General features: G+C 47.2%; 1 protein-coding gene across 1 annotated transcript; it reads left to right on the top strand.

Moving 5' to 3' along the window:
* LOC125425624 (complement C4-A-like) lies at positions 1 to 27,992 on the top strand (the record flags this gene model as incomplete). Its single annotated transcript, XM_048483194.1, has 15 exons — positions 1 to 101; positions 1,407 to 1,512; positions 4,928 to 5,051; positions 6,493 to 6,608; positions 8,475 to 8,648; positions 10,617 to 10,796; positions 12,097 to 12,279; positions 15,674 to 15,832; positions 19,808 to 19,934; positions 20,049 to 20,120; positions 21,292 to 21,480; positions 24,587 to 24,698; positions 25,029 to 25,099; positions 26,419 to 26,558; positions 27,783 to 27,992. Coding segments are annotated over 15 exons (2,064 nt in total), but the record flags the coding sequence as incomplete, so codon positions are not given.

The raw sequence follows: 27,992 nt of genomic DNA, 5'->3' as shown, positions 1-27,992 counted from the left end.
TCAGTGCTTCCTAATTTCGAGGTGACGATCGTTCCAGAACGGAAATATATCCTCGTTTCCGGACAGCGGGACTCCGAATTGCAAATCGATATTCAGGCTAAGTACGAGGCACTCTTGGATTTTTACACTCTGCTTTTTTAGCTTTAAAGTTTTCAGGGTGGTCTGTGATTGCGATTAAAATGGTGTACGTGGTTTAAAACACAACCCAGGCAACTGATCTGGATTTGCGCCCCTGACTTGGTTTGGTTTCCTTGCCCAAAGTGGGGAGGTTTGCATCCAGGTGAGAGGAGATACAATCAGGGACCAGTCATGGGTGGATTTCTGGAGGTTCAGTTCCCCGCTCCTACACATGAAGCCTGCTGGGTGACCTTGAGCCAGTCACCGTTCTCTCAGAGCTCTCTCTGCCCATGCAGAGGCAGACAATGGCAAACCACCCCTGAACATCTCTTGCCTTGAAAACCATTCAGGGTCACCATAAATCAGCACTCTCCACCACCACAAGGGCTAAACTACTTGTTCATATGTTTGAAGAGCTGGGTCTGGGTGCCAAGAGGCAACTCGTGTTTCCAACTTTGGGTTGAGGAATTCCTGGAGTTTTGGGAGTGAAGCCTGGGGAGGGTGTGGTTTGGGAGAGGGGTGCAAAATCCCTGGGGTATAATACCATAGATTCCACCCCACCCCATTTTCTCCAGAGGAACTGTCTAGGGTTGCCGGGTCATACCTGGCTGCCAGCGGGGTATTTGGGGGGGGGGGTATGGTTGCCAGATGGATATAGTATAGATCAGTGGTGGCGAACCTATGGCACGGGTGCCAGAGGTGGCACTCAGAGCCCTCTCTGTGGGCACGCGCAAACACAGCGCTCCCCCCCCAACATCTAAGGCTGGCCTGGGCCGCTGGGCTTGATTATTAGCAGTAAACTTAAGACCTAGTTTTGGGGAAGCAGTGTAGGTAACCCTGTTAAGCGCTGTTAAACCCCACTGATTTTCATGTGAAGAACTAAAGCGCAATCCTTTACCTGGGAGTAAGCTTGGTTGCTGGCAATGGGGCTTGCTTTTGAGTAAACCCTCCTAAGGTCGTGATTTACCCGTTGGAAGAGTTGCACGGTTGCTTCAAAGCAAAGCCACCAATTACCACCAAGCTTACTCCTGAGTAACGCACGCCTCGGAGCCCACCATTTTTTCTAAACTAAAACCTCAGTATTCAGGTTAAATTGCCGTGTTGGCACTTTGCAATAAATAAGTGGGTTTTGCGTTGCAATTTGGGCACTCAGTCTTGAAAAGGTTCACTATCACTGGTATAGATCTTTAAACAGGTCTCTGTTACTTATGCCTGCTAGCAACTAGCTGCCCTATCAGTAACCTCGGCCAACCAGCCTCCGAATTCTCCCTGGTCTTCTCCCTCAACAGATTTTTCTATGGGAAGGGAGTCACTGGGACAGCCTACGTGAGATTTGGCGTGAGTGATGACGACGGAGAAAAATCTTATATCCCAGGACTGGAGAAGCAAGTCTCGGTAAGAGAAAACGGCTACCTTCAACACCAGATCCCTCCACCACCTATCATTGCAGAAAACTCCAGATGATTCAGCCTTCCTCATTCACTCTCTGCCTCTTACAAGGTGTCATTTGGTTCTCTAAATGAGCACATGTGTCCTCTGGGAAGCTGTATCCTCTGCCTGGATACCATCGTCAGCAACGTGGGGTGAAAAGACGTGGTTATTCAAGGTCTCGGCGTGTGTTGAAACTCTCCCATCTTCACAAGTTCTGGGATGTTTCATGATGTGGACCCCTAAATTCCTGGACAGGACTAATTTTTAACGACAGCTGTCTTTGGAAATACTTTATATCTTTGAAGGTCCGGTAGGGGCCTCCAAGACAGTTAAAAGCAGAGGTGGGATCCAGCAGGTTCTCACAGGTTCCCGAGAGTAGGTGACTAATTATTTGTGTGTGCCGAGAGGGGGTTACTAATGGGTGATTTTGCCACGTGATTTTTGCCTTAGTTACGCCCCTCCTCTCAGCAGTAGCGCGCAGAACTTGAAGCAGTCTAGCAGGAGGTGCACTGGCGTGCGTGGCAGCCTGCGCCTGCGTGCATTCGTTTCCCGCCCGAGGACCGGCACAGCGGCTGCATCCTTGCCACAGCCCCGCCCAGGAATGCCCCGCCCCCGGAATGCCCCGTCACGCCCCCGTCGTGCTCCGCCCAGCCCCATTGGCGCTACGCCACAGTTTGAATCCCACCACCATGGGAACCTGTTACTAAAATTTTTGGATCCCACCACTGGTTAAAAGCAGAGCAGTTTTAAAAACAGGACTAAGGGAATGCCAGAAAAAAACAAAAATCTTCGCTTACTGGTGAAAGACTGGTGAAAAATCTTTCACTTACTGGTGAAAGACAGCGGTGGATTCCACGCAACAGATTTATAACAATCGTTATAAATTTATAACTAGTTATAAATGAACTCATTTTTGCTTGAGAAAGGAGTTCATTTATAATAATTGCAATTTGTTATACATATACTGGGCAGAATCCACTAGTGATAGAAAGGGATATCAGATATCTGATAGTGATAGAAAGGGATATCCAGCAGTAGCGTAGTCGTTAAAAGCAGGTGCACTCTAATTTGGAGAACCGGGTTTGATTCCTGCTCTGCCACTTGAGCTGTGGAAGCTTATCTGGTGAACTCGATTAACTTGTGCACTCCAACAAATGCCAGCTGTTCACAGTTCTTCAGAGTCACAGTTCTTCGGAGCTCTCTCAGCCCCACCTACCTCACAGGGTGTTTGTTGTGGGGGGGGGGGGGGGGAAAGGAGATTGTCAGCCCCTTTGAGTCTCCTTACAGGAGAGAAAGGGGGGATATAAATCCAAACTCTTCTTCTTCTTACCACCTGTCTGGCACTCCAGATGGTGAGGGCGTGCCACAGTAGGGCCTCAGAAGGTGTCCTTGTGGGTTAGGGATTTGTGTTAGTGGGTGAAAACACATTTTTTTTGTGTTGTTTGAAGCGTCCCCTGATAGTAGCTGTTACCGACCCTTCTCCCTGGTTTTCAGTACTGTGGAGTCTCTGTGTTTTTATACAATTGTCTTTATTTATTTTTATTTATTTATTACGATTTTTTTACCGCCCGATCCCCGGAGAACTCCGGGAGGTGATGAAAACACAGTGCAACATCAAACAGGAGCAATTCACACACAAAATATATAGAAATACATATAAATATATAGGCTCCATCTCATAACCATCAATAAGCAACCTAAAACTCGCCAAAACAGAGAATAACAATTAATACATAAGTAATACATAAAATAAAGCAAGAGGCGTCCAGAAACCCCCATTTAAAACCTACCCCCCCCCAAAAAAAAGGGAATGGCCGGGCCCCTCAATATGAGGGGACTTTGATGTAACAACACCAAAGGCACAGAACGGTAAGGGGGCACCATATCCAGCTGACTGGACACCCCAAAGGCCCAGTCTTGAGTCTCTGGAGAAGTACTGCCAGTCTGGAGTAGACAATGCAGACCTCAACAGATGAATGGCCTGATTCACTGTGGCTAATTACTCACTGAAGGCTGACTTGCCGCCCTCCCACACCCTCGCCCGGCTCTGGCGCAAAAAGTCACACCAGAAGTGCTCTCGCATACCCCATGAAAGAATTAGAGACGACCACGTGGGGCAAGAGGCTTAAATGTATGTCAGGACTGAGAGTGGCTTAACGAGGCAGCCCTGGCCAAACTGAGCTGTAACCCTGGGAAAAACCTGGGTTGGATACCCTCCCCCCCCCCCCCATAGGCAGCCCTCCACCATGACCAGTTTTTTTTTTTTTTGCACCAGGACATTTGGTGCCTGCAGGAAGTGTATTTTTTTAGACATATCAGCACCAAAACATTTCTTTACTTCTAAGGAGATGGGGGGCTACCCTTTTGAGGGTCCATAACTTTGGACCCCCTGAACCAAACTTCACACCAAACAGGGATGACATCACTTGACAGCCTCCAGATGATACCCTGAAATTTTGGTGCTGATACGTCCAAGAATACCCACTCCCTGCAGGAACATCCTGAAATTTGCCCAAGAATCTTTGTTCTGCATTGAGTTTTCTGCATTGCAGTCAATGCGAGGGTTACGGAGGCTGGGGGGGGCACATTTTTGAAGGCACAGTCTCAAAACTTTCAGGGTCTCATCAGGAGACTGCCCTGATGTTACCCCCCAGTTTTGAATTACGGATTTAGTCCAGAGGACCCAAAGTTATGGACCCTCAAAACTGTAGCCCCCATCTCCTATTAGCTCCCATTGGAAACAATGGGGGATAGGGGCACCCCCTTTGGGAGTCCATAACTTTGGACTCCCTAAACCAAACCTCACCAAACTTGGGGGGTCGCATAAGGACAGTCTCTTGATGATACACTGAAAATTTGATGCTGCTAGCCTAAAACCTGCGCCCCCTGCAGGCCAAAAAGGAAAACCACTAAAAATTCCCCAAAATGAACCCAGCATTTTGATGCCCCCCACAAGGTGATGCCCTGGGCAGCTGCCCACCTTGCCCAATGGGCATTATGCCAGTGGTTGGGACGGCTCCGATGCGCCTCCTTTTCTTAGCACGTTGCAAAGAGCATTGGGACGAGATTTCTTGCCCTGACATGCTTCCAGAGCATCGGTGGATAATCGGGCTGTAAGGCGGTTTCACGTGTTCCTCCCAACAAAGGTGAAGAAGTCTCCGTGGACTGGAGGTGGGCCCCAACATTTGCACAGTGGAGTATAGGATCTACCACAATGCATAGTTAGGTTAGGTGCCATTTTCTCTGTCTCCTCAGTGTCTGGTTAGGCACCATTTCCTGTGTTTCTCTGTGCTGTAGGCTCCAGGTAGTTCTTGTCTACCTTAGTATGATACAGTTAATTTTATTTTCCCTTCCCTCCAACCAAATTCCACCCCACTAGGTAACCGATGGCCATGGCTCAGCCTCCCTGAAACGCAGCCTCCTGTCGGAAAAACTGGGGCGTCCTTTGCGGGACTTAGTTGGAACCACGCTCTACATCGCAGCCACTGTCATAGAGGCAGCAAGTAAGTTTGGAAATGGGACCCCCCCCCCCTCATTCCCCTTAAGAACATGTCTTAATACGCCATTGTTTGAATCCCACCACCATGGATCCCACCATGCCGACTGCACTGGCTCCTGATTGAGTACCAGATCATCTTCAAGGTGTTGGTGATGACCTTTAAGGCATTTTGTGGCTTGGGGCCCTCATACTTCAGGGACTGTCTCCCCTCGGCTTTTGTGTTCTGCAGAGGCCAATTTGCTGGTAGTCCCTGCCCCCTCCATGATTCGGTTAGCCTCCACCCGGGCCAGGGCCTTCAGTGCCTTGGCCCCAATGTGGTGAAACACTCTTCCAACCAACCATTCCCTGAGGGACCTTGGCCAGTTCCGTGGGGCTCAAAAGACTGAGCTGTTCCGCCGAGGGTTTGGAGGAGAGTAACCGTTGATTGCCATCCATATTTTTCCATCATTGGACCATCCCCATGATAAGGAGCTGAATTAGATTGTTTCTGACTTTGGGATTTTTATCGCCATCTGTAATCTTGTTCTGTTTTTATGTCTAATTACTGTTTTATGGTTGTCATGATTTTAATGTTTGATTATTCTGTTCACCGCCCAGAGCCCTTCGGGGGTGGACGGTATACTAAATTTAATTAATAAACAAAGAAACAAACAAACATACTAGTTGCAGGCCATTTCAAAATGGCCTAAATCTTTAGGTGGCAGGGCACTACCAACATCACCAGCCCAATCTCTCTTGCCCGGTGCTTCAAGAGTGCTTTGCCATTTTCACTACCTACAGCAGTGCTGTTGTTCCATTCTATATACCAGTGGTGGCGAACCTTTTCAAGACCAAGTGCCCAAATTGCAACCCAAAACCCACTTATTTATCACAAAGTGCCAACACAGCAATTTAACCTGACAACTGAGGTTTTAGTTTAGAAAAACCAGTTGGCTCCGAGGCATGCGTTACTAAGGAGTAAGCTTGGTGGTAGTCCGTGGCTTTGCTTTGAAGCAACCATGCAACTCTCCCAATGGGTGAATCACAACCCTAGGAGGGTTTAATCAGAAGCAAGCCCCATTGCCAGCAACCGAGCTTACTCCCAGGTAAAGGATCACGCTTTAGTTCAGCACATGAAAATCAGTGGGGTTAACAGCGCTTTACAGGGTTACCTACACTGCTTCCCCAAAACTAGGTCTTAGGTTTCATGCTAATAACTGAGCCTAGTGGCCCAAACCAGCCTAGATGTGTGTTGGGGGGCACTCTTCACGTGCCCACAGAGAGGGCTCTGAGTGCCACCTCTGGCACCTGTGCCATAGGTTCGCCACCACTGCTATATACTGTACAAAAGAGGTTTGGGAGAAGATGAAAGAACCCTGTAGAAATCAGTTTCAATGAGCTGCTAGATGGGGAGGAAGTCTAGAACACCTCCTTTATCTCACTGCCTGTTTTCCATATTCCTACAGGTGGAGACCTGGAAGAGCAGGAACTTGCATCTGTGAAATTTGTGGAATCTCCATATTTGCTGAGCATGTCCAAGACCATGCGGCATTTTGTGCCTGGGGCACCGTTTGAAGTGCTGGTGCGTGTGTTGTGTTGTGTCTCTCCCAGTGCAGCATGTCCCGTGTTGTGTCAAGCGTGTTTTGCTGCAAGGATGTCCCATATTGAATCCTAGTTCGAATCCCACCTTTCTCTTTCCTTGGTCGATTCCCCACTGAGGATTGGATGCATGCTTGTCACACCAAATATCCAGGTTTCCTGCAAAACTCCCCACTTCACCAGCGCCAAACACGCATTCATCCTGTTTCTGGCGCTCCCCCCCCAGCACATTTTAGAACCTGCATGGAAGTAGACCTTTTTAAAGAACATGTGGACAATCTGGAGTGGGGGGGGAGTTGTGGGGGGGGGTGAATCCAGATTAGTTTTTCCAGCCTCTGGTAGTGACGTGTAGCTTCCCATCCAATGAGAACGCAGTGGGCTGTGCGCGATGCATGCACAACCTTTTTTTTTTTATTTCGCGGACCAGAGATCCACGTGGATTCGAAGCAACGTGGGGGCGTTTTTGACTGATTGACTGATTCTCATACTTTTCTCAATCCCTTCTGGCCTATGTTGTTTTCCTAGAGCTGCATCTCATAGCCACTGGAGGTCACTGTTCCACTAAGTGAACTCTAAAATGCAGAATATAAATTTGTGAATGTCCTGGCAGACTTCCCTTTCTAGATTTTCAAGAAAAAGGAATTGGGAGGTGGTATTTTTCAAGGAGGGAAGTTTGACTCAGAAATCTGGCTAGATTGTGTATTTAGACACTGTCTTGAAGCGTAACGTTTCCTTTGAAAAAGTACACATTTGTACTAAGGGATGACATGAACTCTAGTTCTATTAGAGACTTGGAGAACAGGCAAAAATTGATTTGTCAAACTGTAACTGTAACACTTTTCAGGAAAGGCCGTGCTGATTTCACTATCCCAGTGGTGGCGAACCTTTGGCACTCCAGATGTTATGGACTACAATTCCAATCAGCCCCTGCCAGCATGGCCAATTGGCAATGCTGGCAGGCTGATAAACCATAGTCTATCTGGAGTGCAAAAAAATTCCTGCAAACATATCCTATCAAACCGACCTTTCCATTTGCTGCCTGCAGCAGTGGCATAGGAGGTTAAGAGCTCATGTATCTAATCTGGAGGAACCGGGCTTGATTCCCAGCTCTGCCGCCTGAGCTGTGGAGGCTTATCTGAAATTCGCAGATTAAGCCTGTGCCTCCCACACCGCGTAGCTAAGGTGAGGCTGATAAGCTTCTCGAGACTCTCAGCCACCCACCTCACAGGGTGTTTGTTGTTTATTGGGGAAGGGCAGAGATTGTAAGCCTTTGGAGTCTCCTGCAGGAGAGAAAGGGGGGGGGATATAAATCCCAAACTCCTCCTCCTCCTCCTCCTCCTCCTCCTCCTCCTCTTCTTCTTCTTCTTCTTCTTCTTCTTCTTCTTCTTCTTCTTCTTCTTCTTCTTCTTCTTCTTCTTCTTCTTCTTCTTCTTCTTCTTCTTCTTCTTCTTCTTCTTCTTTTGTGCACCAGATATTGCTTCCTCTAACACTGGCCCACTTCAGGATGGAGCCCTTTCTCATCATATGCTGTGGTCCCAATTTCAATGAGCCCCGTGCAGCTGGGAACTGAGCTTCTAGAAAGGAACTTGAAAGTGCCTGCAAATCATATGGCACCAAGGTGGACCAAGGGAAGCCGCAGTTCACCCTTTTTGCTGCAGAAGAAATTCCCGTCTCTTAAATCCAAGAAAAGCATTGCCTTAGATTTTTGGCATTGCAGCGTTCAAGGCACAGAAACAAGGGAAGGTCCTCTGCGTGTTCTGTTTCTGGCCTCGCACTCGCCTGCGTTGTGTCCTCATGTCTACATTAACAACCGTACTTCAAAAACCTCTCTCTTTCTCCCCCGGCTCAGGTGACTGTTGTTTCACTTTCAGATGGCACCCCCGCCCCCCACGTCCCAGTCCATTTCTCTACCCAGATAACTGGAGGGTCATCCCCTGATAATGCTGCAATCAACACTGACAACCATGGGGTCGTGTTGCATCGGATCAACATCCCCGCCGGAGCAACAACAGTCACTTTTATGGTACAGGAATCCTTGCTGCACAGGAAGTGAGGAGAGGGCAGACGTAAAATGCCAGGAGTGGGGAGAAAGGCAGAAGGAATGGGTGAGAATTTATTGGGGGAAAAGGGAGGAGGACCAAAAACTCTGGAACAGAGGTCCCCCATTTTTGGTAGCCTATGGGCACTTTTTGGAATTTGTGCCATCACAAAATGGCTGCCATAAAAGAAAGCAAGGAGTGGCAGGCTTCGGGAAAGAAGGGCATGGACTAGGGTGCCAACCTCCAGGCAGTGGCTGGAGATCTTTTGCCTATTAGAACTGATCTTCAGACAACAGAGATCAAAAAAAGGGACTTGATAGTAGGTGCCATCCTATTATGTTGATTTTTTTAGTATGCTCGCGTTTTAATGGGATGGTTATTTTATATAGAGCCAAAATTAACTAATATTTAATGGATTTTATGCTGGTCTGTAATGCTCTATTTCTGTTTACGTTCACAGCCCTGAGCCCGCCGGAGGCGGTATAAAGCCTATAACCGTAAATAAATGGGTGGGTGGGTGGGTGGGTGCGGGTGGGTGGATGGAATGGATAAAACCGGATATGGATGGATGGATGGATGGATGGATGATGGATGGATGGATGGATGGATGATGGATGGATGGATGGATGGATGGATGGATGGGTGGATGGATGGATGGATGGATGGATGGATGGATGGATGGATGGATGGATGGATGGATGGATGGATGGATGGATGGATGGATGGATGGATGGATGGATGGATGGATGGATGGATGGATGGATGGATGGATGGATGGATAGATGAATGATTGATTGATTGATTGAGTGATTGATTGATGGATAGATGAAAGATGATAGATAGATAGATAGATAGATAGATAGATAGATAGATAGATAGATAGATAGATAGATAGATAAAATTCACTTGAAGAAAATGACTGCTTTGGAAGGGAAGACTCTATGGCAGTGGTTCTCAACCTGGGGTAGGGACCCCATTGGGGGTTGAGCGACCCTTTCACGAAGAGTGCAAGCCCTAAGACTCTCTCTGCATCCAGTGTTCTCCATCTGTAAAATGGATAGATGTTAGGATTGGGGGTCACCACACCATGAAGAACTGTATTAAAGGGTCGCGGAATTAGGAAGGTTGAGAACCACTGCTCTATGTTATTACAATGGGGGATGGGGCACCCCTTTTGGGAGTCCATAACTTTGGACCCCCTGAATCAAACTTCACCTAACTTGGATGGCATCATCAGGAGAGTCCCCCGAAAACTCCCTGAAATTTTGGTGCTAGTCTAAAAACTGCGCCCCTGCCGGGCCAAAAAACTGGAAAACACTAAAAAAAAAAAAAAAATGCAAAAAAAAAAAAAGAAGCCGCAAGGGGGGTGCACGCTGCTCACCCAGTGGCCAGTTGCAACCGCAGCACCCCCCCTGATCCCCTTGTAGCTACACCTCTGATGGGCACAGTCTGTCACAGTCACAGTGATTCACAGAGACATTTCCCACATTCTTCTCCCTCCAGCAGTACAGAAGTCATGGGACCCACATGGACCAATAATCAAGAAGCAGTTTTGAGGGGGAAGGAGATAAGAGACTGAAAGCAGAGCTGAGTCTGTGCACAGCAGAATTCTACAGTTTGGCTGCTTGAGGAATAAGTTCAAACTTAGGCTTGTTACTTAGAAAAGAAATAGAAGTTCTGTATTGTAAGAGAACTCCACACTGGATACAAATGACAGAGTAAAGGCTTCTAGTTATGGTGATTTCTAAAGGGGGATGCCATCACTTCCTGGGAAAACCTGGAAGTACCCTCTCTAGTAATCTCTGAAAGCTCTATGGAAACTCCAGAAGGGATGGGGAGCTGGGGGATAGGGGAATGCAAGCCTGGAATGGGGTGAAATAGTGTTTTCAGCCTCTTTCGGCAGAGGAGTTGGTTTCCAAGTGAACCACATGTGTCTTTCTTGTTCCATGTAGATAAGAGCGGGGACAGAGTCTCCAGCAGAAGCCACACTGACCGCCACAGCCATGAATTCCCAACAAGGCAGATACTTGATTATTGATAGCCCGAAACACCAAGACTTGAGCCCGGGGGAGACCCTCAACCTGGGCCTGAAACATATTGGACCAGATGACTTCTCCAGCTTCTACTACTTGGTGAGTCTGTGCGGCTGGGTGATCCCAGCTGATCAAATCTCTGAAATTACCTGGACTTCTCATCTCTCAGTTTTTGATCTGCCATTTGCCTGTTTTATTTGTTAAAATTATTTAAATCCTGTCTCTCCGGTGGCTCAAGGCAGCATAGAATCATCATGTAAAACATCACAACAATGAAATGGAACTGCAAAAGGACCCCTCTGCTCAAAGATACCTTTGGGGTTTTTGTTTTGCTGTCAAGTCTCAACTGACTTACAGTGACCCTGTGGGATTTTGAAGGCAAGAGATGTTCAGAGGTGGGCTGCCATTGCCTGCCTCTAGGTGGCGATGTTGGTATTCCTTGCAAGTCTCCCATTCAGATACTTTCCAGGGTCAACTCTGTTTAGCTTCTGAGACTTGACAAAGGTCGATTCCCCACTCACCATTAGATGCGCGCTCCTCACGGCAAATAACCCGGGGTCCTGCAGCACTCCCCACTACACCAGTGGCGACAACGCAGTCACCCTGATTCTGCCGTTCCTCCCACCCCTCAGTGTGCGTCATTCTGGATCCTGGTCGGAAGTGCACCTTTTTGAAAACCACACACCGAACGCGGAGCAGTGGGGAAGTCCCGTGGGTGACTCCGGGTTTGGGTTTCCTGCCGCTGATAGTGACGTGATCCTTCCGTCCAATCCAGGCCCGCGGCGGAGTTGAAAACACATCCAATATTGATTTCAATTTGAATACCTTTAATAGCATATAAATAGTTCAACATGAACATTGCAGATAATAACAGCCTTTACAACTTCTGGCCGAGTTAAAATAACACCATTAAAAATTTAGCCACGCTTCCAACAGCTACGTCGTTGTGGCTGAGCAAAGATATAACCTTCTGTTCTGCCATCTGTAGTGCCTTCACTTCCGTAGGGAAGGGGATTATGTGCTTCTTCTACCTATCTCATAAAAGGACAATTCAACAGCATATGAGATACTGTTTCCACACAGAACCCATGCCACCACCCGGGCATTTCCTTTCTTTAATGTGCCAGAGTTAGGGTGGCGATCAAGGCTAAATTGAATGCTTCTTCACATCAAGAAAAATTCCATCCCTCTGAACCATTGCCATGTCGGAGTAAATAGTCTAAACTTCATTTTCATCCTCAAATGGGAATTTGTTATGTGGGAAGCATTCAAATATATAACAGCCACCTAGAATGCAGAAATAATAGCATTTTTGTGTGTGAAAATAAGATTGGTGGGGAATAGTTAAGACTGCGGCACATTCGTCACTGGCTTGTGTGAATTGTCCCTTTGCTTCCAGATTTTGAACAAAGGGGACGGTGTCCTCTGCCAACCAGCGTGCTTAGCCGGATCGCTACTGTATGGTTCCGATCCATCACCCAACTTAGTCGCAGCGTTTCGGTTTGTGGCCTTTTACCGCCTGGGAGATAAAGTTGTGGCCAACTCCATCTGGGTGGACGTAGTTGACACCTGCGAAGGAAAGGTGAATATTTATTTATTTATTTATTCATTCATTCATTCATTGATTCATTTATTCATTCATTCATTTATTTGTTTATTGTTTAGTTTTGCTTATGCTGCCCTATCGAAGAATCTCTGGCTCTGAATAGCATTTGAAATGACCATGTTTCCATGAGAAATCTTTCCCAGAATCCATTGCTAAAGGCCTAAGCATTGATCTGTATGATACATATCTATCTATTTCATAATACTCCTTTCTCACTGAAACTCAAGGCAGATTTCCCATTAATGCAGTCAACAGGATGAAACACAACTTAACCAAAACTAGCCTAACCAGATTGGCCTCGATAAAGTTTGTGTGTGTGTTATTGGGGAGTCGATAAAACTTTATCTATCCCTATTTTCTCTATTCCTGATCCTTAATGATGTTTGTTCCCGGTGGTATTTTAGGCCAATACTTCAGTTGTATTTTTTTTAATGAAGTACAGTATATACTCTAATAGTGTTGCAGTCATATTTACTCCAATCGCACGTATCTAAAGAAAGCTGTCATGGCCCCACTGAGACATGATATTACTCCCCCTAGGACAGGGATGGGAGCTCAGTGAGGTGGACTCTCCTTTCCTCATTAACTTTCCATAATTATCCATTAAAAATGCCCCAGCCCTCACACCAAATACCCTTCACTATATTGCTCCACCCTGTCAGAAGCAGTTTATGGGACTAGTCTGATGTGAGAGCAGAGGCATTGTTAAAGGTGTAGGAGGCCACAACTGTTCAGCCATTCTAACTCTGTAGACCTTCCTTCCCATGGTCGGAGGAAGGTGGATTAGGGTTACTGGCAGAGGTGGGATCCAGCAGGTTCTCTGGGTTCGGTGGGTTACTAATTATTTGTGTGTGTGCGAGAGGGGTTACTAGTGGTGATTTTGCCCGCGTGATTTTTGCCTTAGTTCGCCCCTCCTCTCAGCAGTAGCGTGCGAACTTGAAGCAGTGATCCTGGCAGGAGGGGGGGCACTGGCATGCGTGGCAGCCTGGCGCCCTGGGCATTTGTTCCATGGGACTGGCGGCTCGTCCTTGCACAGCCAGCCAGAATGCCCGCCCGGAATGCCTGGGCATGCCCCCATCATGCCCTGCCCAGCCCCATTGGTGCTACATCCCAACATGGGAACCTGTTACTAAAATTTTTGGATCCCACCACTGGTTACTGGCCTCAAATTTGGCTAGAGTTGCCTTCTCTGGGAAATATCTGGATATTTTGGGCGTGGATCCTGAGGAGGGTAAGGTTTTGGGAAGGGAGGGACTCTGGCAGGGTTTAATGTCATAGAGTCCACCCTCCAACGCAGATATTTTCTCCAGGGAGTTGATCTTGTAATAGCAAAAGATCTCCAGGTGCCACCTGGAGTTGCTTAGCTTATGTTGCGGTCTGGAGCTTTTCTGGAATTATGGCTGCTCTCTGGCTACAGAGCTCAGTTTCCCCGGAGAAAATGGCAGTTTCAGAGGGTGGACTCTACGATCACATCCCCGTTGAATTCTCTCCTCCTTCCCACCTCCTTCCCAAATTCTACCTTTCCCAGATGCCACCCCCCAAATGTCCAATAATTTTTCTATGCTGAAATTGGCAACCTTAGGGTTAAAGGTCATGTGGCGATCGCCTGTGATCAGGTGGGCCTTCTCACTACCACTCAGCTGGGCAGTGGGGAAAAAAATGGGTGAGGAGAGATGAAGGGATGATGATTGTACAGTGCCCTGACATAATGTCACTTCCAATGAGACCAGAAGTATGTCGTTACATTGTTAGTAACCTCTAGCATTAATTCCAATCTCTGTAGCTCACGCAATAGAGTTCTGGTCGAATGCTAGAGCTCCACCAGCAATGCCAGCAACATCATTATATAGGTCTTCCACCTGTGGCCAGTCTCATGCTGGCAACCTACCGGTACCTGGGATGAATGGCAGCCATTTTGTTGCCTTGGTGGGCCCAGGACAGAAATGTTAGTAAAGCACTATATCCGGTGGTGAAGACCTTTGGCACTCCATATGTTATGGACTACACCAGCATGGCCAATTGGCCATGCTGGAAGGGGCTGATGGGAATTGTAGTCCATAACATATGGAGTGCCAAAGGTTCGCCACCATGGCACTATATGAACAGTGACATACTCTGGCTCCTCTATAAAGATAGAGTGAATCAGTCGAATTCAGTTCAGACTGACAAACTGAGGGGGCAAGGACTGTCAATTTTCCCACTATCACAGGTGATTTCCCCCCTTCCCCACTAGTCCTCCAAGAGTCAGTATTGGGGAGGGAGGGAATGCTGGTGTGCTATGTTACTTCTGGAGAAAAACCAGAAGTGCTTCATGCCATTGGGACAATGCTGTAAGATTGTCCCCCAAATTTATGGTTTAACCATAGAGTTTGGTTGAATCCAACAGAATTGTCCCTGACATCATGGCATTTCCAGGGTTTGTTTGTTTTTTGCCAGAAGTGCATGTCAGTGTAACCTCTATCTGTGGGTTCTGTGGGGCAGAACTTGGAAGGAGTTGCAAAGAACTAAACTTAAAACAAAATGGTTTACTTCCTTAACAAATAACACTTTTAACATTAACATTTAACATTAACAATTTACAGTCCTTTTAGGTTGCATTTCAAGTCCTTATATTTACAATCTACTGATAATGCCAAGTCCAATTCTTCCTGCTGGTGGTTGGCTTATGAAGACTTCAGAGGCTTGGTGAACTGGATGCAAGATGATGAAGATCCCCAAAAGAACTCCCATCAACTATATATACAGAAAGCCCTGAAACAATAAATTCTAACATTTACAATATAGCACAAAAAAAATAAACAACTCCCTTCCCACTAGTTCCCAACAACTTTGCAGTTACCTTAAACAAGGCGTTAAGAGCTTATAAAGAATGAAATCAAGTTCCCAGCCTGGTAGCCTCAGAGCTTCCTCCAACTTCATGAGTTTTTGCAGCCTTCTGCTGCTTTGAGTCTCCACCCCTTTCTGGGTCAACCCATTCTGAACAGAGGGGTTACATCAGCACTTCCCCACCCCCAACTCTTTACAACCTTACAACAGCCCAATCCTATGCAGAGTTACCCAGGCCTAAGCTCATTTGATTTCAGTGAGCTTAGACAGGAGTACCTCTGTGTGAGACTGCACTGTAGCACACCAGTGTGTAAGCAGTCTGCAACTACAAATCTAGCATGCCAAGAAGGAGAAAGCTTTGTGGCAGCACAGAGTGGAGGCAGAAGGGTAGCTAAGACCCGGAAGGCCGCAAGCAGAGAAGAGTAAGGTTTGGTGTGTGAATAGCAAACAGCGGGCTCAGATTTTTTTTTAAAGGGTGTCAAAATCACTTGCAAGGGTGTCGAAATCACTCAGCCATCTCTCACTATGTCCTTCCAATCCATAGCTGCGCCTCAGCACACCAGAGAAGGCCAAGCAGCACCGACCCCAGGATGTCCTGAGACTCACCATCACTACCGATGACGACAGATCTTCCGTCTCACTTGCTGCTGTGGACACGGCTGTTTATGCCCTCAGTCGGAAAAATCGCCTCACTCAGGGCAAGGTAGTGCCATCTTTCTTCCACGCTTCTCCTTTGTTTCCAGAGAGGTTGATCTGGAGCAGCAAAATGAAAGAGGTTTTAGCGGCACCTTAAAGAACAAAATTGATTTATTTGGATGCTCCCGGGGAAAGAAGAAGAAGAAGAGTTTGGATTTATATCCCCCCTTTCTCTCCTGCAGGAGACTCAAAGGGGCTTACAATCTCCTTGCCCTTTCCCCCTCACGACAAACACCCTGTGAGGTAGGTGGGGCTGAGAGAGCTCCGAGAAGCTGTGACTAGCTCAAGGTCACTCAGCTGGCGTGTGTGGGAGTGTACAGGCTAGTCTGAATTCCCCAGATAAGCCTCCACAGCTCAAGCGGCAGAGCTGGGAATCAAACCCGGTTCCTCCAGATTAGATACACAAGCTCTTAACCTCCTACGCCACTGCTGCAATGGAAACCAATGCAGTGTGGGAATGCTTGCCTGCAGCTGTTGGTACGTTCTACATTCCCCTGATGGGACAAACAACGGGCTTTTCCACACAATTCTTTTTAAAAGTTTTGAGGCAGGAAATAAAATGTTTCCTCCATGGAGTTTTGCATTGTTTTTACCCTCAAACATTTTATTTCCAGCCTCAAAAATATTTTAAACAAATTCCCATTTTAAATGGATCTCTGACTGAAACATTTTGAAAACACCTTTGGTCGCTGTGCAATCTATTGACTACATTCCCCATAATTCTCTGCTTCCCTGAACTTCCTCTTCTGCGCCACCTTCTGAGCTCGCCCAGTTCCACTTTGCGGGTTTATTTGCAGCGTTTAGCTGATTGAAGCATCAAGTATATGAGGAGTAAAGAATGCAGCATGAAGCTGTGTAGCATTGAAGCATCGATTCCACACAGAACTAAAACAAAGAAAAATCACACAATGGTGGCCAGGAATTGTTTCCGGGGAGAGGGCAAATAAAAGGAAGAAGAAGAAGAAGAAGAGTTTGGATTTATACCCCCCTTTCTCTCCTGCAGGAGACTCAAAGGGGCTTACAATCTCCTTGCCCTTCCCCCCTCACAACAAACACCCTGTGAGGTAGGTGGGGCTGAGAGAACTCCGAGAAGCTGTGACTAGCCCAAGGTCACCCAGCTGGCGTGTGTGGGAGTGTCCAGGCTAATCTGAATTCCCCAGATAAGCCTCCACAGCTCAGGCGGCAGAGCTGGGAATCAAACCCGGTTTTAGAAACATTTTACAAGCGATTTATTTATTTATTTATTTACTTATTCGATTTGGTAAACCGCCCTACCCCCCAAAGGGCTCAGGGCGGTGCACAACAAACAACAATACAATAAAACAAATCGAATAACCCCAGTTAAAATACAAAACCTTAGAACTATAAAACTACGGCAGCAGTAGTAGCCTTCAATAAATAATTTGATTAATAATAGAAGACGTCTGACACCCCACCCCAGTGATCAAACCCTGGGAAGGGAGGGGATTGGCAGATGGTCCAATAGATAGCCAATGTGCAGGACAACACGAGGTGCGGGCTCAGCGGCCAGCTCCCTCAAAAGCCCGGTGAAACAGCACCGATTTAGGAGATTCGTGCAGAAAGGGCCAATGGCTATGCCATTTCAAGTTGAGAAAATGTTGCAGGGTGGGTGGGATCAAGCCCCTCTCCTTGCATGCCATTATCCTGATCTGAATTGGGGGCCCCACACACTTTGGAGAAGAGTTCTGTGCATGAAACTGGCGACCCCTTGTCTGATCACCCAACGTGTGATCGGTGTTTGGAATATGCTGCCACAGGAGGTGGTGATGGCCACTAACCTGGATAGCTTTAAAAGGGGCTTGGACAGATTTATGGAGGAGAAGTCGACCTATGGCTACCAATTTTGATCCTCCTTGATCTCAGATTGCAAATGCCTTAGCAGACCAGGTGCTCAGGAGCAGCAGCAGCAGAAGGCCATTGCTTTCACCTCCTGCATGTGAGCTCCCAAAGGCACCTGGTGGGCCACTGCGAGTAGCAGAGAGCTGGACTAGATGGACTCTGGTCTGATCCAGCAGGCTAGTTCTTATGTTCTTATCACCAGGATGGAAGAAAAATATTCTTTGGTCAATTCCCCTCTTGAATTTAAAAATATTTTAAACCAAGTTTTAAAAAAACTACACCTTTTAATCGGGGTTTCAGCCTCCCCACGTCAGATTTATTCTGCGAAGAGATGCAGGGCTACGTGGAGTTCCATGAACCCAGCACTTCCCACAGCAAATTGATCTCCGTTTTTTCTCCCCCCCCCCCCACCCGATTGGCTGGCGTTCTGTGCTGGGGCGGGTACCTAAGTGCCCAGCGACCACTGATTGATCATCATGATTTACGTCCCACTCCACGGCGGGAAATAAGTGAGGATTAGTCCCCCGCTCCTCCCCTCTAGACTGGGAAGAAGCGTGGTAAAGGAAAAAGTTGTAGTTCCAAGCAGGTACAGAGAAAACATGGAATAAGGAGGGGGAATGATCAGCAGAAACGGGAAAAAATCCCGTTTGTCACTCAAGGAGTGGGGAGGCATTCCTGAAACTTCTTTTTTTCGCGTTAGTACCACGCAATTATTTATGAGCGGGGAATCGACATCTGTCTTTTTAAAAAAAACACCTTTATAGTCCACATTTCTCACTGAGACGCAAGGCAGATTACAAAATTTATCGATGCAAAATTGGACCAGTACAGGCTCTGTAATACATGTTGTAACAAGATAGGCTTATGAAATTAGATAATAACGAAACAGAAACAGAATGATACAACATAACAGCTGCAAAAATTGGATTATAGAAATTAGAAAACAATGTAATAAAACCAAGAAATGTATACAGTAAACTGTGTCACACAAAGTACAGCTCTTATCTCTTTATTAAAGCATCTTCTTGCACAATTCTAATTTTACTACTGTATTGCTATCTTTATATTATACCAGTACACTAAACCAAATTGGTTCATTATTATTTGGCACAGAATCAAATTTTTAAATATCCAATATGACACATAAAACAAACGTAGAACTTTTTATAAAAGATAGGTATCTTCTCCAATCTGTCTAATATTCGGCATGGTAGGATACCTATTACTGTATTATTTTGCTTTTAACTTGCTAAACAGATCTATTTTTATTGCAATTTTATATTAGATTGTATTTTTACATTGATGTGTAGGGGTATTTACTGTCATTTGCTCTGGCAATTTCTTTTTTAAAAAAATCTGATTTGAATCCCTCGAAGTCAACCGTCAAGTTATGTGGACTATTTCCTTGCTACTGAACTATACTTGAGACTGCAGAATGTGTCTGTGTAAATCCTGATCTATCTATGCCTATTAAAGGTTAATAAAAATAAAGATAAAGATAAAGCTATCTTTATAAAAATGCTCTGTAGTTAGGCCACATCACAATGGCCACTTATGCACTGCTTACCCTGCAGCATTTTGCTTTGCAGTGGGGTTTTCACACATTTTTTTGTTTGCACAGGGATTCCTCACCTGTGAAGTGCCCCTAACTGAGCCTATCTGCCATTTTGCCCATACACTGCTTCCTTGTTGTTTCCGTGCAAACTCCATTTGGGGAGGTTATCTGCTGCCTTTTTCTTTGGTTGCCATCTTCAGTCTAGTGTTACTTCACTAGCTCTGGTCAATTTCATGTCCATTTCACTGAGTCTTTTGCTGCAGCGATGGATCTTCGGCATTGCAGCAAAACAGACAAACAAAAAGAAAGAAAGCCCTTCTGATTGTTCTGAAATGGTGGGAGGAACTACTGTGGTGTGGGCAGGGAGGAGCAAGGAAATCCAATGAAAGCCTAATGCATAAGGATCTCCTTCGCCTTCCCTGCAGAGAAAAAGTCACACTTGAAGTGCTTTTGGAACCCTTGGGGATTCTCTGGTCGGAAGGCAGGATGACTGCCAAAGAGGGCAAAGCACGTGCATATCTGAGAATGGGACGTTCACTTCCTTTCCTTCTTCCTTCCTGGGCCCAGGTCTTCCAGGCTATGGGAAGTTATGATCTAGGCTGCACAGCCGGCAGTGGGGAAGATACCCTTGGCGTCTTTGCTGATGCTGGAATCTCCCTCCGTGTGGGCCAACTGGGCAGCCAGCTTCGAGAAGGTGAACTGACGGGGTCATAAGGAAAGTGTGCAGTTGGGGATTGTGATCCAAGGGCAATTCCTGTTACATCCCATTCTCATCTTGTTCTTTTTTTTTCTTTTTCTGCTCCCCCAGCCCACGGGTGCAATGCAGACCGTTCCCGGAAGAAGCGTTCGTTACAGATGCAAATCCAACTCCAGGAGAGGCGTGAGTGATGTTGAGGGGGTAGGAAGGAAAATTGGGGGTTTGTTGAGGGGAGAGGGGAATCAGCACATGCTCAGATCATACCAAGCTCCGCCTCCCACATTCTGGCATGTCTTTCCCCCCACTTTCTTTCCAAGCAAAAGAAAAGAGCCTAGAACAGGGGTCTGCAACCTGCGGCTCTCCAGATGTTCGTGGACTACAATTCCCATCAGCCCCTGCCAGCATGGGCTGGCAGAGGCTGATGGGAATTGTAGTCCATGAACACCTTTCTTTCCACCAAGTGTTTTAAAAAATGGGATGGGCTTTTGCCCAGCAGGGTTTCTGAAATGTATGCAACAAAATATTTTGCATGTGTGCAACAAAATATGCAACATTGAGTTCTTTTTTAAAAGCGTCCAGTTAAACGGCAGTTGCTTGAAATTCTATGGTTGGCTCCATCTCCCATAGTGGGCCTTTTGTAGCTTTTGTGCCCAACATCCTTTGTCAGAATTCAAAAGGTGCTTGCAGGCTAGAAAGGATTGGGACCCTCAACCTAGAACAGTGATGGCGAACCTATTCGAGACCGAGTGCCCAAGCTTCAACCCAAAACCCACTTATTTATCACAAAGTGCCAACCCGGCAATTTAACCTGAATACTGAGGTTTTAGTTTAGAAAAAACAGTTGGCTCCAAGGCGCGCATTACTTGGGAGTAAGCTTGGTGGTAGTCGGTGGCTTTGCTTTGAAGCAATCGTGCAATGCTTCGAATGGGTGAATCACAACCCTAGTAGGGTTTAGAAGCAAACCCCATTGCCAGCAACCAAGCTTACTCCCAGGTAAAGGATTGTGTTTTAGTTCTTCCCATGAAAATCAGTGGGGTTTAGCAGCACTTAACAGGGTTACCTACATGTCGTTCCCAGCAGCCCAGGCCAGCCTATATGTGTGCGTGTGTGGGGGGCATTTTTGCCCTCCCCCCACATGACGATCTCTGTGCACGTGTGCCCACAGAGAGGGCTCTGAGTGCCACCTCTGGCACCCGTGCCATAGGTTTGCCACCACTGACCTAGAAGAATTGGCCTGAACTTTTGGAAAGCAGGGTTCGAAATACCAGCAACCTTCCTTTCGGCTTACCTACTTCTCTTTTTTATTGGCATCCACTCACCTTTCTGTCTTCTTTTCCAATCCTTTATCCTCCAGTTTCCAACTATTCATCCTCCAAGTTTCAGAGTTGCTGTCGGGATGGCATGGTGCTGATTCCCATGCTCCTCTCGTGTGACCAGCGTGCCAAGCGGATCGAGGGAGAGTGCCGTAACGCCTTCCTTGACTGCTGCCGATACGCCGCCGAACTACGCCGCAAATCTGGGGGGAACCGGGGTCTTGCTCGGGGTGAGTAGAGAGCCTGCAATTGGCTTTTCAATCTTTTCCTCCATCATGAACAATGAATTCTTAGCAGTCTTCAACTATTTTCATCCAAAATTCAGCTATTTGTCTGTAATAGAAGGTCTCTAATAATGTGTGCGTGTTATACGATATGTTTGCCAGGCATACAAAGCGTTGCAGAAATTGCATGGCAAGAGGCTGAAACACTTGCCCAGGACTGGAAATGTGTAAGGAACCAGTAAAGTCCAGGCCAAAAGCAACTTTTCAAGTTCTTTATTGAGCTGGCATTCTAAGTCGATCACAAGCAATGCGGGAACTGACCTCCCAACCGTTCGAACAGCCTCTTTTACGGGCACCCCACCAGTTCCCGCCAAAGTAAGATAAACACCTGTAGTTCCCATCCGAAAACCACATTGAAACAGTTTCACACAGGCCGGCAAAAGAAACAGAAGATACAGATACTAGAAAGTACAGATACTAGAAACACTCCCCAATCTGGGCGTCCCGCCAACTTGGTCAGACGAAAACCTTCCAAGGCTAAGCGGCAACTTTACAAAATGCTGGAGAGCGCTTGTTGCCCGAAGTGCTGCGGAAATCCTTTGTACTTTTGTCTACCTCGCACAAGCCCCGTGGGGCGGAGTGGAAAGCTGCAGTACTGCAGTCCAAGCTCTTGCCATGACCTGAATTTGATCCATACAAAAGTTGGTTCCAGGTAGCTGGCTCAAAGCTGACTCAGCCTTCAACCCTTCTGAGATTGCTAGAACGAGTACCAATCTTGCTAGAGGTAAAGTGTACACGTATGGGGAAGGCAATGGCAAACCACCCCATAAAAATAGTCTGCATAAACGTTGCAAAAGCGTCGCTGCAACGGGAACACATGGGGACATTTGCCCCGGGCAGGCCCCTGTTGCATCATGTGGGGCGCAGCAAATTTCTTCCTACACTTCATGCCCACGGCCCAAGGCATGGTTGCAGCCTCTGCCGGGACTGGCGGGGTGAGGGGGAAGGAGGAGGGGGTGTCCTCCTCCCCCCTCGCCCCGCCAGGCCTGGCAGAGCATAAGCAGGAGCATTTTATTGTCATCGTGCACGCACAACGAAATTTACAGCAGCATTCCTCGATGCACACAATTTCAGACTCATACCCCATCCTCACTTTCCCCTTCCTCCACCCATCCCTACACAGCCCCAAACACATCAACACGAAGCCGCGGAGTTCAGCATCGCCACAGCTCTAGAGTAGAAGCTGTCTCTAAGCCTCTTTGTCCTAGTTTTGATAGACCTATATCGTCTGTCGGATGGTAACCGTTCAAAAAGAGAGTGTGCTGGATGAGATGGGTCTCTCGGAATATTTTGGGCTTTCTTTAGGCTTTGGGAATTGTAGAGTTCTTCCAAGGAGGGGAGAGGGCAGCCGATAATCCTCTGTGCAGTAGTGATCACCCTTTGGAGCGCCTTCCTATCTGCCACTGTGCAACTGGAGAACTGTGCAACTGGAGAGGCCACTGTGCACACACCCCTGGGCCTTGGCTCACTGCCCCAGCCTCCTCCTCGGCATGCTAGGCCAGCCCCACTCGACTTGTCTCTCTCCAAGAGGTGTGCAGCTGGCCCGGCACACCAAGGAGGAGACAGGTGGTGCATCCCTGGATGTGCTGAGAGAGGGATGCGCCGCTGCAGCCTCCTCCTTGTGCTGCCCGGTGAGTGACCCTCCCCACCCCGCAAGGTGAGGGGGGTGGCATGGGGGCCCATGGAGGGGGGGAATACGGAGTCCGCCCCGGGCCCAGTTTTCCCCAGCTATGCCTCTGGTGTCATGTTCTGAATTTTAAAAAAAATCTAGCAGCACTTGAAAGTCTAACAGCACTTATTTTTATATGAGCCTCTCTGGGTCACAGTCCACTTCATCAGGCAGACATATGATGCAAAACCATTCTGGGGAATTGTTATGGGGCAGGTTTCAAGGTGGGGGAGGAGTTGAGGCTTGGTGTGAATCTTAATGTAAGGGGGGTGGGGCAAAGAGAGGCATTGATGTGTCCTGAACTCTTTGGAAGGAAGAGTGAGATAAACAAAACATACAGAAATACAGTAGCAGTCCACCTAAACAGTCGTCTTTATGCTGTCGCAAATGATTTGCCACGATTGGGCATTCTGAGGGACATGTTGTCATTCTCCGTTTGGGAGCAGCAGTGGCGTAGGAGGTTAAGAGCTCATGTATCTAATCTGGAGGAACCGGGTTTGATTCCCCGCTCTGCCGCCTGAGCTGTGGAGGCTTATATGGGGGATTCAGATTAGCCTGTGCACTCCCACACACGCCAGCTGGGTGACCTTGGGCGAGTCACAGCTTCTCGGAGCTCTCTCAGCCCCACCCACCTCACAGGGTGCTTGTTGTGAGGGGGGAAGGGCAAGGAGATTGTCAGCCCCTTTGAGTCTCCTGCAGGAGAGAAAGGGGGGATATAAATCATAAGAACATAAGAACATAAGAACTAGCCTGCTGGATCAGACCAGAGTCCATCTAGTCCAGCATTCTGCTACTCGCAGTGGCCCACCAGGTGCCTTTGGGAGCTCACATGCAGGATGTGAAAGCAATGGCCTTCTGCTGCTGCTGCTGCTCCTGAGCACCTGGTCTGCTAAAGCATTTGCAATCTGAGATCAAGGAGGATCAAGATTGGTAGCCATAGATTGACTTCTCCTCCCTAAATCTGTCCAAGCCCTTTTTAAAGCTATCCAGGTTAGTGGCCATCACCACCTCCTGTGGCAGCATATTCCAAACACCAATCACACGTTGCGTGAAGAAGTGTTTCCTTTTATTAGTCCTAATTCTTCCCCCCAGCATTTTCAATGAATGCCCCCTGGTTCTAGTATTGTGAGAAAGAGAAAAATTTCTCTCTGTCAACATTTTCTACCCCATGCATAATTTTATAGACTTCAATCATATCCCCCCTCAGACGTCTCCTCTCCAAACTAAAGAGTCCCAAACGCTGCAGCCTCTCCTCATAAGGAAGGTGCTCCAATCCTTCAATCATCCTCGTTGCCCTTCTCTGCACTTTTTTTATCTCTTCGATATCCTTTTTGAGATGTGGCGACCAATCCAAACTCTTCTTCTTCTTCTCTCTCCTTATAGCTGAAGATCAAGATGAGGATGAGGATTTCTTTGATGATGAATTCATTCAAGTCCGGAGCGTCTTCCCTGAGAGCTGGCTGTGGAAAACGGTCACTGGGGGGCAGACGCGGACGTAAGTGAACCAAGGAACTTTGCATAGAGTCCCCTCCCTTTCATGCACCAGGGAGGGGCAGAAGTGCTCCAGTTATCAGATTCTGTGTCTTGGGCAACTTTAGATCAGGAGGCAAAGTTGTGAAGCAGGTGTCACAAGTGGGCCCAGATCTGGAGGGGAAAATCCTTCCTCTCAGCAGTCAGGAATCCAGCTGGCAGCAAGGCTACGCTGCTCTGTTGCCTAAACGGAGGCCTGTAACAAAAGTTAGAACCCAAATGTTCCCCATTTCTTGCCTGCGTTCACCTCTGCCACATTCTCTCAATAAGCAAGGTCATTTTTTGTCTCCTGCAGGGAAACGGTGCTGCTTCCTGACTCCATCACCACCTGGGAGCTCCTGGCAGTGAGCATGTCGCCTGACAAAGGTGAACTGAAACCTCATGACTTCTGCCAGTCATTGGAGCAAACTCCCAAAGGCCTTCCTTTAATTATCCTTGGCTTCCTCGTGCCAATTCACATTCATCTGTTTGATCATCCATCTCTTCCTTTTCAACCTGTGTCTTTCTATCTGTCTTCTACACATTCCCAGTTCAGGGTTGCTGGGTTGATGACCAAGCTAGTGGTTGAAATGGATGTTGAGTGCGTGGACAGTTTGAACAGCATCTTGGGAAGCCTAGCTCAAACATGCAAGAAAAATGAGCTGGAAATTGGGAGGGGGGGAGATCACATTTTTTAAAGTGCCCTGCGAATAGAAAACAGGCTCAGCTAGTAAAGCTATTTTTTATGATATTTGTATTAGTTTGGCTGGGTTTCTAGTCACTTGGATTTCCTATTTTAATGTGACTGAACATTCAAAGCTGGAAGGCAGCTTGAAGTGGGGCAGCCCATTCTATTTATGTTTATTTTTACTTTCATCCTGCCTTCCTCCTGTGCTGCAAGACCCAAGGTGGCTTTTGTTCATTCTAAACAAACATTACGATAAACAGCACTAAAAATCTTACATGGCATGGATCCAGGGACGTAGGTATAGATTTTTTATGGGGGGGGGGTTTGGGGCCACACCCCCACCCGCCCCAGGGCATGGCCATGCCTCCCCAAGCCCCGCCCCTGGCCCAGCGCTTATAAAAGCAGCTCTCCGAGGCCAGGGACGGCAGACTCCCCTGCCCTGCTCTCCCCTGCCCCCCACCAGCTGGGCTCCCAGCCAGCAGCCGGCAGTTCCTTCTGCCCTCCCCTCTGGGCAGAGGCATAGAGGGAAAATGGAGCCCGGTGCAAAATCTGAGTCCCCCCCCCCCCCCACCCAGCAGCCGCTGTGATGCTGGAATCCACCCCCAAACAGCATCACTTTCAATGGTGTTTAAACTAGAGAGCCCAAATTCTCCTTTTAAATCCACCTTAAAGGGAGAATCTGGGGTCCCCAGTTTAAACAGCATCACTTTCAATGTGGCATAGTGGTTAAGAGCAGGTGCATTCTAATCTGGAGGATCCGAGTTTGATTCCCCGGTCTACTGCTTGACTTGATGGCACACGATTACTATTAATGCTGGGGTCTGAATCTCAGGTCTTCTGCAATTGTCCTTCATGGATCTTCCACCCAAACGGTGTCTTTCAGTTCAATATTGAAAGCTCCAACCTAGGTTTTTTTAAGGTCTATGAAAGACAGCCTTCCATCCATCCATCTGTCCACCCACCTTTCTCCCTCTCCAGTTTTCCTTTCACCAACATTCAGTCAAATTTGCCTTCTCAGGGATCTGTGTCTCAGAACCTCTCCAAATTAAAGTCTTCCAAGAGTTCCACATCTCCCTGAGACTGCCGTACTCAGTGAAACGCTTTGAACAGATCGAGCTCCGTCCAGTTCTGTACAATTACCTGCCTGACACTATCAAGGTAAGAGAAAGACACATAGAACTTCCCCCTTGGGATGACCCTTTGCTCACTTCTCAGGGTCTCAGCTGTATAGGCCAGGAGAGAATTATCCTTTCTTTATTACCTTCAAGTGCACAAACTCAAAGATTCACAACCCAAAGAGTGCAAAAACTCAAAGATAGGTGTTATCAGAGGCTTACCTTCAAGGGGGCAGGGGCGTTCTGAGGGCATGGTGGGGGCATTCTGGGGTGGGACGGGGGCATTCCGAGGTGGGATGGGGCGGAGGACGCACCAGTTCACCAGGAATTTTCCCCTTGCTACGCCTCTGGATGCTCTAGCATCTTAGAGACAGATTAGTCCTCATAGGTTTAAATTGGCTCCTTTGTGCATAGAGATGGGCCAAACAACTCTAGAAACTTTGGCATGGATAAGGGCCATAAAATATTGGCTGCATATACATTTTCTAGTGGGATCCAATAGCTATATTCCCTCTCTGTTATCAGATCACTTTATTTCAGAATGGTATACTTTGATCTTTAGAAAGGTTGAAGCTATTGGTTTCCCCTTGGAATCACTCCTTACGCTCACAAAGGTGGAAGCCTTCAGACTAGTTAAGAATAGGCTCTTGGATCTTGATTTTCATAATTTGACTCTTGCTGCCAAGACAACCTGTTCTCCAACTACATTATTAATCCCATGCGAGCGTGGAATTATGGCAGCATATCTTCGTCTGCTGATTAATCCCACCCAGAGAAGAGCCTTGGCTACTGCAAGATGTAATGTGCTGCCATCAGCTCTGCTGGAGGGAAGATTTAAGATTATGGAACGTGCTAAAAGAGTTTGTTCATGTGATATGACTACGGTTGAAACACTTGACCATTCTCTGTTTCTATGCCCTAAATACAATAAGATACGCCTGAAATACATGAATTCCATTTTCTTGCAATGTTCTCAGTGGCACGAGTGTTATAAGGTACCCCATCTCCTGAACAGCTCTGATGTGCTCTTTTGTGAAACTGTGGCAAATTTTATACTGGAAATTAGTAATTTTAACTGCACTTCTTAACCTTGTTTTGTATGCCAATAAAGGCTTGTGTTGTGTTGTGTTGTGTTGTGTTGTGTGTTGTGTTGTGTTGTGGCTCCTTCTTGATTAATCAACAAAATGTATTAAAAAGTCAACACTAAATTAAAAATTAAAATTAAAACGAGATTAATAACCGAGTTGCTCCCCCTTTCCCCTTTTAGGCCTTGGTATATCTGGAGCCTGCTGAGGGCATCTGCTCTCCATCCACTGTGGGCCCAGCAAGGAAGCAGCAGGTGGACGTGCCAGGGAACTCAGCGGTCCCAATCCCATTTGTACTGGTACCCATGGGAGCAGCTAATGTCCCCATAACGGTTGTTGCCCATGGTGGCTGGGGAGCTGGGGACAAGGTGACGAAGGTGCTACGGGTTGAG

The sequence above is a fragment of the Sphaerodactylus townsendi genome, unplaced genomic scaffold (assembly GCF_021028975.2).
Source record: "Sphaerodactylus townsendi isolate TG3544 unplaced genomic scaffold, MPM_Stown_v2.3 scaffold_97, whole genome shotgun sequence".
NCBI lineage: Eukaryota > Metazoa > Chordata > Lepidosauria > Squamata > Sphaerodactylidae > Sphaerodactylus > Sphaerodactylus townsendi.
The sequence above is the reverse complement of the archived record's forward strand: the minus strand, read 5'-3'. Positions and strand labels throughout refer to the sequence as shown.